Genomic DNA, 12,798 nt, shown 5'->3' on the forward strand with positions numbered 1-12,798 from the left:
TTATTCTTTCTAAGCAAAATTAATTAAATAAACTAAAATAAAATATATACATTGTATTTTATTCTTCTATAGAAAAATAATTAAATAAGACAAAATAAAATATACAAACTGTATTTGGTTCTTTTATGAAAAGTTAATTAATTAAGACAAATTATATATTATTTTAATATTAAATAAATGACAAGAATAAAAAAAATTAAACCAATAAATTTTAATTAATGTTACTTTTAATAAAACATAGTAAATGAATAGTTATAGAAATTCTTTTAGAGAAATCGTTTTCTAACTTTAGTTATTCTTATCTTACTTTTACACTTTTTGATAGTGTTACTTTTGGGATAGAGAGTTTATATTATTTTGAAAATACAATGATTATAATGACTAAATAATCCCTGCAGGTTTGGCATGTAAACCTGGTTTTTGTGTATAGTACAAATAACAACACAAATCGAAAGAAACACACATTAGTGGATGAATAAGAATCACTAACTTTAAATAAAACAGTGACCCACCCTGAAATCAAGGAACAATAAAAGGAGGATATTTTATGGTAAATAAAAAAACAACAATCAATCACTAGAATATGATGACGAAGCGTCCAGGAAAGAAGTAAGGGCAAGACCGTAATTTCATTATCAACAAGTTTAACGGTTCTCACGGTCACGGACGGCTGTTAAACGAAACGCACAACAAACCCTCGCCCCACAAATTAACCCTATAAATAAACGCTCACCTCACAAGTCTCAAACACACCCCAACGCAGCGCAGCCCTGTGATTTCGATCCTTTTCCTCTTTCTTTTCTATCTCTTTTCTCAGAGATCGTTCTTTTCTAGGGTTTCCGTCTCGTTTTCTCCGCGCTTTCCCTTCCCAGTTCCCACTCGTATCTGTAAGCCTTTTTCTCGATCTTTTGAAAATTCGATTATCTTTATTCAATTTGTTTTCGTTTCTGATGATGTATTTTCTGAATTGTCTAGATTTTCTTCGAATTGATTTTGGTGGTGGGTTGAAGGTATTGAAAGCTGCGGCGTTTTAACCAGACCTTATCAAAACAGGTACCTATTCTTATTTTTTTAATCGATGTTGAATGTATCGTAATCTTTGGATCTGTATATTCTCTTTAATTTGTTTTTATTTTTTTATTTGGTGCATAATTAGTTTTATTAATATGCATATGTGCATGGACATGGATGTTTCTTTGATATCCTAATGTTCATGTATAATTTGATAAACTGGGACCTACCATTTGATCGTTGGTTGGGATTTTGTATGCTGTCTCTTATCCTTGCCATACTTTATGACCTTTTTATCACTTTTATCGTGTTTAAAGTTTTTAATTATTCATCTATTGATCATTGGTGGTGTTGATTTTAAAACTATTTAGCTGTTTTAAAGATATTTGCTTTTAAATAATGATTTTGAAAATCATGTATTTTGCTCTTGATGATAAAAGCAATGTTTTTATAGCTACATAATAACTCACTTTTTGTAACTCAAAGTGAATGCTGATACTTCTGATTGTTGTTTTATACCAGTTTGTTGTTGAGTTTTTTTATTACCTTACTGGTTCTATTTCATATACTATATATTGTACAACATAGTTCTAATATCTGTCTGTTGTTTATATATCTGTCTGTTGTTTATATTGTCTGTTAGCAGGACTGAATGAGCTAATGGAGTCTAAAGGAGGTAAAAAGAAGTCTAGTAGTAGTAGTAATTCCTCATTGTTCTACGAAGCCCCCCTCGGATACAGCATTGAAGACATTCGTCCAAACGGTGGAATCAAGAAGTTCAGATCAGCTGCTTACTCCAACGTTAGTGTTCTTTCATCTGAACAAAGATATTGCATTATGATTTAGTCAGTTTCATCAATTTGATTATTAATTGATTTATATATTAATACCTTTTTTTTATTGTTGTTTCAATTCTTTGCAGTGCGCTCGCAAGCCATCCTGATATACCGTCCTGATTCTCGTTCCCGTGCATGCAAGCACTTTTCTATTAGCTTTTTTTGTTTTCCTTTAGCTTTTTTCACTGCTCTCCTTCAAACAACATCTTTCCAAATCCTCTCCTTGCCACTATAATTTTTGTTTCTCTCCTTGTTTCTTTTGTATTTCTTTCTGTTTGAACTGTGGCCATGGCAGTTTCTGCAATTGGTTTTGAAGGTTTCGAAAAGAGGTTGGAAATATCCTTTTCTGACCCAGGACTTTTCTCTGACCCTCAAGGAAGGGGATTACGATCTCTCACAAAATCCCAATTGGACGAGATTCTTGCACCAGCTGAGTGCACCATTGTTTCTTCCCTTGCAAATGAGGATGTTGATTCCTATGTTCTATCTGAGTCCAGCCTTTTTGTTTATGCCTACAAGCTCATAATCAAAACCTGCGGCACTACCAAGTTACTGCTTTCAATCCCACCAATATTGAAATTGGCCGACTCCATTTCTCTTAATGTTAGATCTGTGAGGTACACCCGAGGCAGCTTCATTTTCCCTGGTGCTCAGTCTTTTCCTCATCGCCACTTTTCCGAAGAAGTAGCTGTCCTTGATGGCTTCTTTGGCAAACTTGGATCAGGTAGCATGGCTTATATTCTGGGTGGATCCGATGAAGCCCAGAATTGGCATATCTACTGTGCCTCTTCTGATTCCGTGAGCCCAGAAGGTTCTGTCTACACACTTGAGATGTGTATGACCGGCTTAGACCGAGAGAAAGCCTCCGTTTTCTTTAAAGAACAAACAGGTTCGGCTGCCGAGATGACCGTCAACTCTGGCATTAGGAAAATTCTTCCAAATTCTGAAATTTGTGACTTTGATTTTGAACCTTGTGGTTATTCAATGAATTCTGTTGAGGGGCCTGCTGTATCTACCATTCATATTACTCCAGAAGACGGTTTCAGTTATGCAAGTTTTGAGACAGCAGGATACGATTTGAAGGCAATAAATCTGAACGAAATGGTGATGAGGGTGCTGGCTTGTTTCCAACCAACTGAGTTTTCTGTAGCTGTTCACGTGGACAATGCAAGCAAGTCATTTGAGCAGGGGTGTTTGCTGGATGTTAAGGGATACTGCTGTGAAGAGAAGAGCCACCAAGGGCTTGGAATGAGTGGATCTGTTGTTTACCAAAAATTTCTCAAGACTTCCTACTGTGGCTCGCCTAGATCCACACTCAAGTGCTGGAAAGATGAAGATGAAGAAGAGTAGCATTTGTGTCTTTCTGTGTGTCTGTTTAAAATAAGTGTTGCCTTGATGGCTTAAACACATCGTTTCGTTTATTTGCTGTTTATGTGTCTAGAAGGTTATAACCTTCATTGTTGTTTTCTTTTATTTGCTGTTTCTGTCTAGAAGGTATGCCTTCATTGTTATTTTCGTTTAAACTATGAAATTGAAATAAAGTGCATGTTATGGGAATTTCTTGGACTAATTTTTAAATTATTTGCGTTATGTTTTATGATTATTCTAATTAAATTTTTTATACTGTGTTGTTTTATGATTATTCTAATTAAATTTTTTATAATGTGTTTTATGATTATTCTAATTAAAGCCTATTTGTGATTTATTCCTTTGAAAAGTTTCGTTCTACTTGTGTTGTAGTATATTATTTAAATATAAATATTTATATTTAATATACTAATTTTTAATCAAAAATCAACTTCATTACTGATTACCCAACAATTTCTTTACTCCTATACTATATTTACCACACCAAGGCTTGTAGGAATTTGACAGGTTTTAACGTTTCTCAAGAAGCACGGGACTCGATGGCGCTATATAATTTCTGAAAATTATCTTTCGTTGTTTGCCACGTATTTATTTTAATAATATTTTTATACATTTATATTCAATACTACTAATAAACTATATTTGCTAATTTTATCTAATTTCTTTATATTTATATTGTTTTTTTTTTGAAGTTAAGTTATTAAAACATGAAGATATAATTAATAAACGAGACAACGAATTATATTGATTTTTATATTTAGTAAAAAAGAGAATACAGTGTAAAAAGTTTTACACCGTCGACTCATCACCATCATCCGTTTGTATTATTTTATAGATTTTTAAAATAAAAGTCAAACTTTTTTTAATATCCGACGTCTATAATTAACTGACGGTGTAAAATCCTTTTACACTGTCAGTATATTTCAATTAAACTCTTATATCATCCTATATAGGAAGTATATAGGACAAATATATATACATTAAATTATGATTTAAAAATATTATTTTATAATATTTTCAGTAAATAAAAAAAGAACGATGGTAATATATCAATTACTTTATTTGTCAGAATTATATTGTTTTAACGTTATTTTTTTTATAATTGTTTAATTAAAGAGTGACATTTGAAGGTATACGTTAACAACATTTGTCGCTTATCATTTTGTAAATTTTCTTTTTTCTTCTATTATCTAACTAAAATTGAGAATAATCATTTTATATTAATTATTATGAATAATATATTAATTATGTCATAAATAATATATTATAGATGTTCATTACTTTATTTACTAAGTATTGATTACTCGTATTGATTATGTTGTTAGTTCATTTGTACTTTATAAATATGTTGAGTATAATGTAAAAAACATAGGTGTGAATAACATGAAATACAATATTTTCTTTTTATTTTTAAATTTATAATAATACCGTTATCAAACTCTAATGCCACTATTTGATAGAGGCCACACGATTATAATTCACATTCTTTTCTATAGTTATGTTTATCGTATTACAATTTTTTTTCTATCTTTTTTGTTGAACAATTATTTTACTAATGTAATTATATTATATTTTTTAATTTATTTTTATCATATTCCAAAAGAAGTTGGCAATGAAGCTGTGTGAAGGATTGCATAGAAACAAATATTTATCTTTATTCTTGTTTGAAGATTTGTAATATTGAATGATCTAGAAAATAACAAAAATATTAAAGCATCAGTGAATGATGATCATAATAGGTTTTGCCCAAAACATGCTTAGTTTAATCATGTCTCAGTTTATATGGGTCACGGATTCTAATGGGTGGGTTGATTTGGTTTTGACCCACTGTATAATTGGGCTAAAATAGCATTTTTTAATTATTCTTTATTCTTTAATGTTCAAAAAATGGATTTTTTCTTTGATAAATAATGGATTTAAAATAGGCAATAAAGATATTTTAGACAAAAACATACATTTATAAAATTTAAACATATAATGTGTTTAGCCTGTTTGTGCTTCATCACATTTAAAAAGAGAGTTTAGTGCTAAATAATACCCACAATCAAGATTAAGTAATTAGTTACAAGTCCCAATTAAAATAAAATAAATTTATTGGAGAATATTCAACATCTAACATAGAATTCATCACACCTATGAAAGAAAATGGTTAGTGGAGAATTTAAGAAAAACATCAACATAACAACTAATATACCTTCAAATTCAAACTCAGCAGAATTTTTCTTCTTCCATAGGGCTTTTTATCCTATTTATTCAACAATCAACATTTCAACACAATTAATAACAAGTTGTTTGAGAAGTCATACTTACTTTGATTGGATAAGCTAATTGCATATGTTCATCTTCTTCTAAGTCCAAGAAGTTTGCTTCTTTAAATTACACAAACATTATCATTCATTCTTCTTCCTATATTTTTTTTCTATGATGCATAGGTACGGGGAAGATATCCGGTGCGGGTACGGATATCGGTACAGAATACAGTATTTTAAAAAAAACCAAGGTACGGGATACGTTAATAAGAAATAAGAATTTTCTATAAAATGTATGAGTAGAGAACTAAATTTTTAGGTTCAGAACAAAACACCACTATTACAAATTATAAAAAATCAAAAATAATGTTAAAGATACTATACTAAAAAATTTAAACACAAAAATATACTATATTGATATTTGAGAAAACCATAAATTTCATTTAAAACCGAATAATGAGAAAAAATAAAGTACCACGAATACGGTATAAGTATCCGATACATGTGCGTACCCAGTACCGGTACTTCACCATTTTAGAAATATCCATACTTGAAGATTTTTTGTAATTTGCTAACAGAATGACACAACGTTAAATAGGGCAAAACATAACAAGAGACTTCCAGAAATGAAGAGACCACATAGACAAGTAGAAACAAACATGATTAACCAGTTCCTCGTGGAATCCATATCCGACAACAAACATATTGCTTTCTTCACAGATCTCCTAACAGTTTTAAAAGGCCACAAGACAACAAACATATTGCTTTCTTCACAGATCTCCTAACAGTTTTAAAAGGCCACAAATGACGCACTTACATTATGTGATCACTACACACACCAATAAATAATATAAGTGAATAATTTATAAAAGAAAACTATAATATTTGCAAATTAATAACTCTTATTAGTCTCATACACGCTGAAGTACTAAACCAAACAAGTGTGTTTCTAGAAAACGAGAAGCATCAATTATATAATTGTTTAAATAATGTATGTGAGCAAAGCATCAATTATATTAGTCTCATGAAACTGAAGTAGTAACCTATGGCCATATATAAAAAATAAGCTCCATCAACAAAATACTTGTACTGCATTTGAAAAAGTTATATAGTAAGTATATAGCCACCACGAAACATTTTCATTGATAAACTTCTAAAAAAATTTAGGGACTGATTTTAGCATACCCGAGCTGCCAAAATGCAGAGAAACTTAAAAAAAAAAACCTAATATATATATATATATATATATATATATATATATATATATATATATATATATATATATATATATATATATATATATATATATATGGGGGAAAATAACACCATATACTAATTCAAAAACTAAACATATCCAAAAAATCAGGCAGACTACTGAGTCTTGTCTTAGCAAGGACTCCAAAATATCAAAAAAAAAAAAAAAAACATATCAGATTGCAGTGAAAAAATTAAACACAATAAATTGATTGATTCTTGAAGTGATTACAATTAAAAGTAACTACTATGAGATATAGAAACAAACACTAAATTCCTGAAACTTTTTCAATCACAACCTTTAGGTTGTAATTGTGAAGATTGGCCAGCATCTAATGTAGTAACTGATGGTCCAACTCCCCCCGAAGTTGATGAAACTTGACGAAATTCTAGAAAAAATGACAAATTAGACATGTTAAAATACACATCCAAATCGAAAAATCAGAATTCATAAAGTGTGAATTTCAATCTAAAATCAGAATACCTGTAACAATGTTTCCAGATGTTTCAAACTCCTCTTGGACATCTAGTTCTTTGAATTCTTGAAAGAGAGAAAGCATCAACCAATTATGAGTGCAAATTAAAGTCTCTGCCATATCTGGATTTAGACAACTCCTAAAAGTGTCTAAAATTCTACCACCAATATTAAAGGCACTTGCAGATACTACAATTGAAATAGGAGTAGCAAACACATCCCTAGCCATGCTTGATAAAATCGGAAACTTAGAGGAGTTTTGTTTCTACCACACAAGTAACTCAAACTTATCATCTTCTTCAAAGTTATCTTCATCCAAATATACCTCACAATCTCATTTTTCTGATTTATTGAATTTTTCTCTTTCAAGTAACGCTTGAAAGTATTAGTTCTAGCCAATTGTGTAAGTTGCTATGCTGAAACACTAATTCCTACAAACGAACCTCCCAACGAACCAATAGATGATTGCCTAATCCTATTTTGTAGGCAATGGGCTGAAGCATACCAATCATACATACATTTTGAACATACTTTTATTGACTTTAGACAACAAATTTTTACCAACATCAGATTGATCATCATTGTACATTTCAGGAAAAATATACTCCAAATACCTCAACTTATAGCGGGGATAAAGAATTACACCAAAATAAATCAATTCATTCATGTTCAAAACATCTCGTCAGAATCTAAAATGCACAATTTCAACTCAGTGTATATGAACTCAGTGTATATGGTGGATAATTGATGAAATGCAGAATGTATAATCACATTTGTAGAAGCTTAAAAACACCTTATTAGAACCATAAAATATTTTAAAAAATTTCATGAATGCACATGCTTTTTTCCAAAGTATTCAAAATAACTAATGTCGCATCTCGAAAAATACGATACCTTGCGATGGTCGCGAAAAGAATGATTTGAACAAAGTCGCCTTTGAACTTTATTTATTCTAATGAAGGAATAAGAAAATATCGATAAAACCTTTTAAAAATAGAATAATGGCCGTCACAACCATATTCGAGTTCGGGAGTTGATTACACAAGAGAAATGTATTAGCACCCCTCACGTCTGTTGTACTCAACGAGAACCTTTTAGTTAAAGCTTGCGATTTGAATGTTAGCTATGTTATTTGTTTTCTTCAAGTGAAAAAAAATATTGAAAAGAGAAATGAAAGGAAACTTCAAAAGGGGAATAAGGGAGGTTTTTTATTAGTGTGCTCGCTAAGATCTCACAATCTCGTGTCTACGTATCCTTATGGTGCAATAAGGAAATCAGAGCATTCGTAATTCAGGGATCTACAATTTGTTTGTGTCTTTTAAAGAACAACTATTTAGATCGCATTCTAATGGCTAAACATTTACTTGTCTACTCTCGACGGAGGCTTAAGCACTAGTTTGTTATGCGCCTGAGAAATGATTGAACAATGTTCTTTTGTAAAAAAATAATAATCATTGATCGCACGGGGACGAGAAATTAGGTTTAATATATTTGTATGTTTATTAGGAGGGACGACGAAAGTTCAAGCAATATGGCGCGCACCAATTGCTTAATTATTCGAGGAATATTGAGGCGAGCGCCCCCCATTCCTTTTTCGTCTAATTTGATATTTGAAAATTTGTTTGCGAAAGTCGAATATACGCGATAGTGAGACGTGCGCCTCCCACTTTCTTATTCGAAGAATAATGAGGCGAGTGTCACCTATTATTTTATCTAAGCTTGTTTAAAGTGTTTTAATCAGAAGACGAAAATTTGAGCAATATGGCGAGCGCCAATCGTTCAATCATTCGAGGTATAGTGAGGCGGATGCCTCCTATTCCTTTTTTCATCTGAAGTTTAAATAAGAAAAAGATTTTAGATATTAAATTGATCAGGAAAATGCACTTGATATTGATCAAGATTTTTTAATTTGCATTGAATCAAATTTATTTGGAAAATCAACTTGACATTGGGTCAAGTGTTTTATTGTTGAAAGTATTTATTTATTGTTTTTATTTGCTTAAATAATTTAGCAATAAAATAATTAAATGATATCGTAAAATAAGATAAAGCAAGCAAGGGGGTATATGCGTAATTAGGAGTTATGAGGTTAGCAAAATGCACAAAATAATAAAAATGGATGGCCCAAGGCCCAAAGTTGAAATCCACAAAACAAAATAAAATAAAAACAAAAACTAAACAACAAAAAGTAGTGAAACAAATGTTGTAATTAATAAGACATGGGTGCAGGAGTAATGGACAAGCATCACGGGTCCAAGGCCCATCAACTCCCAAACCTTAGTAACAAAAAAAGAGGGACAAAAGGGAGGCTGCAGCCGTTCCATACTGTGATTTTTTTTAATCTAAATAACCAATTTTTTCAAATAAATATCCAAAATAACTCACTTTTTCACCTATTTTCCAAACTAACCCACTTTCAAATAAAAAAAATTCTCAAAACAAAGGAGACATCAATCTAATTGGCGCCTGTGTATAACACATAAGAGGAGGCGCCAATCCAATTGAAGATAGTGTACAAATATATAATAGAGAGAGTGCATTCTCTCTCCTACGTGTCTGTACACTGTCGCCAATTGGATTGACGCATTTTTTATTTCGATTTTTTTTTTATTTGAAAATGGGTTACTTTGAAAAATAGGTGAAAAAATGAGTTATTTTGGATATTTATTTGAAAAAATGGGTTATTTAGATAAATTTTTTCCATACTGTCTCCAAATTCAAAAAAAATGATTTAATAAATTAATTTACAAAGTTATAAAAATGACAAAATATTGAATGAGTCTAAATTGTCAGCAAAAACAAAACTCCAATTACATGCTACCCACATCTCTTATCTCACTTTAAATCTCCCTTTCAATTTCCAAAACATTGATTTAATGAAAACATTAATTAAATAAATGGCTATTGAATGAATCATAGTAATGAATGAAAATAGGAACAACCTTCTCTCCCCCTCTCCATCACGTTAAATCTCCTTCCTCAACACCGAACACTATCTCTCCAAAATATCAAACACAAGTTCATCCTCTTCTTAAAACAAAAATCGACCCCTCTCTATCTTTTATTCGATTCATTTTTCTTTCTTCTCAAAACAATCAAACTCAGAAGAAAAAAAAACTCTCAACCCTGACTCCTACTTTTCTTCATTTCTAATCAATTGAGCAACAAAATACAAATCCAATACATTAATAAATATTTCAAGAGTTCATCATCAACAAACTTTGGAATAAATACATAGAATGGAATAATAATTTTTAAAATAGAAACAGAAAAATGAAATGAGAATGAAAATGGAAAAGAAAATAAAAATGAAATATTGGTTAAAAATAAAAAAATGAAATAATGCAATATATTGGATATAATTGGCTAATGATTATGATGGTCAGATGCAATGTGGATTTAAATCCTTGAATGAAACATGGGAACAAGTCTTATAAAGTAAAGGATTCAAATGAAAGTAATTTGAAAAAATAAAAATTTTCAAACAAGAACAAGAAGTCAAACTTATGACCTTTGACTGTATTGAATGCATGTAGATGAATTCTTGGCTGATGAACAAGGCATGACCAAATACAATGGTCATATTAATGCATATGAAAAGATAAAATACAATGCAAGATAGGTAGGACAAAATTGGGATATGACAACTAGTATCTTCAATGTCAAGTTTGTCAACAACAATTTGGAATTTTTCAGCGGACTCCAACATTAGGTATGTTGAGTTCCATCTAGTAGGAACATCAAGACAAAAAAGTTTTTTTTATGTAATTCCAGCAAATCCAACACACTCTTTTAAGCTTAGCAAGTCTTTGGGGAAAGATCTCACAGACCTCACAACGGTCCTAATTTTTGAAATTGATTGTTGATTAGTTTTCAAACCATCATTCACCACCAAGTTCAGGATGTGAGTACAACACCTTACATGCAAATGATCTCCATCTAACAATAACCAGTTCATTTTATTAAGTCTCCTTTTCAGCACCCCCACAACTACATCATTTGATGATGCATTATCCACAACGATTTTCGTCACTTTTCTAAGACCCCATTTCTTTAAAATTTCCTCGACTTGCTTACCAATGGCATCGCCTCTATGGTTAGGAGCTACACTAAAATATTAAGGATTTGTGATTCACAACTAACAAAAACATCTATGATATTTTATTCTAATAGAAGATTAAAGCATCAGTGACATGGTTTACAAAGAACTATTAATTTAGTTCTAAAACATTAAGGATTGCACTCCTAGTAAAAAAAATTATCCATTGTCTATGATGATCTTAACTATAGTTCCGAAAGAATTACAGTAATATTTTATATTTTAGTATTAAAATCTTTCATAATTTTTGTTAATCTTTATTGACAGAGAATTTTGGTTGAATTATATAAGAGTCAGATCTTTAGACTATGATTGAAGTATATAAGATAAATTTGAGAATTTTTTTTTTAAATATCCAGAATTTTAAAAAAAATTTCAAAATTAACCCATTTTTCAAAAAAATTACAGAAATGGCCAATTTTTGCCATTTTTTACCCTTAGGCGCCACCCTAGTTGGCGCCTACCCTTAAAGGGTAGGGCAAGTCGCCACTAGGAGTGGCGCCTATGCCCAAACCCTTTTTTTTTTTTTTTTTTTTTTTTTTTTTTTAAATGTTTTATTAATTTTTTTTTTTAATTTTTTTTTTTAAATATTAGATATTTGATAAATATATTTTTTTTTATAAATTATATTAATTTATATTAATACTTATATATAAATAAAATTATTACAAGATATATATATATATTAATTTATATATATATTAATTTTTATATATATATATATATATATATATATATATATATATTAATTTAATTTATAAACAATTAATATTATACACATTTATCCTAATATATATAAATATTTATTTACAAGATATATATATATATATATATATATATATATTAATTTATATATATATTAATTTATATATATATTAATTTAATTTATAAGTAAATAATATTATTTATAAATTAATTTATATATGTATAAAGATATGATAGACAATTTTTTTAAAGATAAAGATAAAGATATAAAGATAATAAACAGAAAATATTTTTATTTAAATAATAGATAAGACAAATATTACAAAGATATGATTAATTACATATGATGCGGTCCCTTGTACGATCCGCACGGGGGAGGTCTAGTTACTCGCCTAGACGGTTCACGTGGTGGTGGTGCTTCCCTATTACCACCCCTTGCCCTAACGCGCCCCCTTGCCGCTTGCTGTTGTGGTTGGGTCGAAGTCCCTTCAGTGCTGTAGGAAAGACGGGTCCCCTCTGCGCCCTCGAAGCTTTGTCTCGGTGGGACAAACTGACTACTGTTGGGTGCGCCCTCGAAATGTGGTCTTTGGTAGTTTAGGGTTGAATCGGGTTGGCCAAAGTGCAATGTTTGTTGGGGTGTGTAGTAGTCATGTTGGTAGTCCTCTTGTAGACCCGTGTCGGGGCTAGGTGGAGGACTGGAAGAGCTTGGGAAATTGTCGTGTTGGAAGTGTTGGGATTGGTGGAAGTAGGGGGATTGATATTGTGGTAGGTGTTGGGACTGTTGATGGTGGTGGGAATGTT

At 30.5% G+C, this 12,798-nt stretch overlaps 1 protein-coding gene and 1 long non-coding RNA gene across 2 annotated transcripts; both read left to right on the forward strand.

The window, feature by feature from the left end:
- Positions 1 to 412: 412 nt before the first annotated feature.
- LOC127119121 (uncharacterized) lies at positions 413 to 1,054 on the forward strand. Its single transcript, XR_007802645.1, has 2 exons — positions 413 to 887; positions 976 to 1,054. It is a non-coding gene; the product is annotated as an uncharacterized LOC127119121 (long non-coding RNA).
- Positions 1,055 to 1,933: 879 nt separating this feature from the next.
- LOC127119120 (S-adenosylmethionine decarboxylase proenzyme-like) lies at positions 1,934 to 3,404 on the forward strand. The gene has a single exon (XM_051049316.1). It carries the CDS (start codon positions 2,136 to 2,138, stop codon positions 3,195 to 3,197), a length of 1,062 nt encoding a protein of 353 aa, XP_050905273.1. The 5' UTR covers positions 1,934 to 2,135; the 3' UTR covers positions 3,198 to 3,404.
- Positions 3,405 to 12,798: the final 9,394 nt, after the last annotated feature.

This window comes from Lathyrus oleraceus, chromosome 2, assembly GCF_024323335.1.
Source record: "Lathyrus oleraceus cultivar Zhongwan6 chromosome 2, CAAS_Psat_ZW6_1.0, whole genome shotgun sequence".
Classification (NCBI taxonomy): domain Eukaryota; kingdom Viridiplantae; phylum Streptophyta; class Magnoliopsida; order Fabales; family Fabaceae; genus Lathyrus; species Lathyrus oleraceus.

Excerpts from the sequence above, each read along its gene's own strand:
- LOC127119120 (XM_051049316.1), top strand. The coding sequence starts at position 2,136 with ATGGCAGTTTCTGCAATTGGTTTTGAAGGTTTCGAAAAGAGGTTGGAA.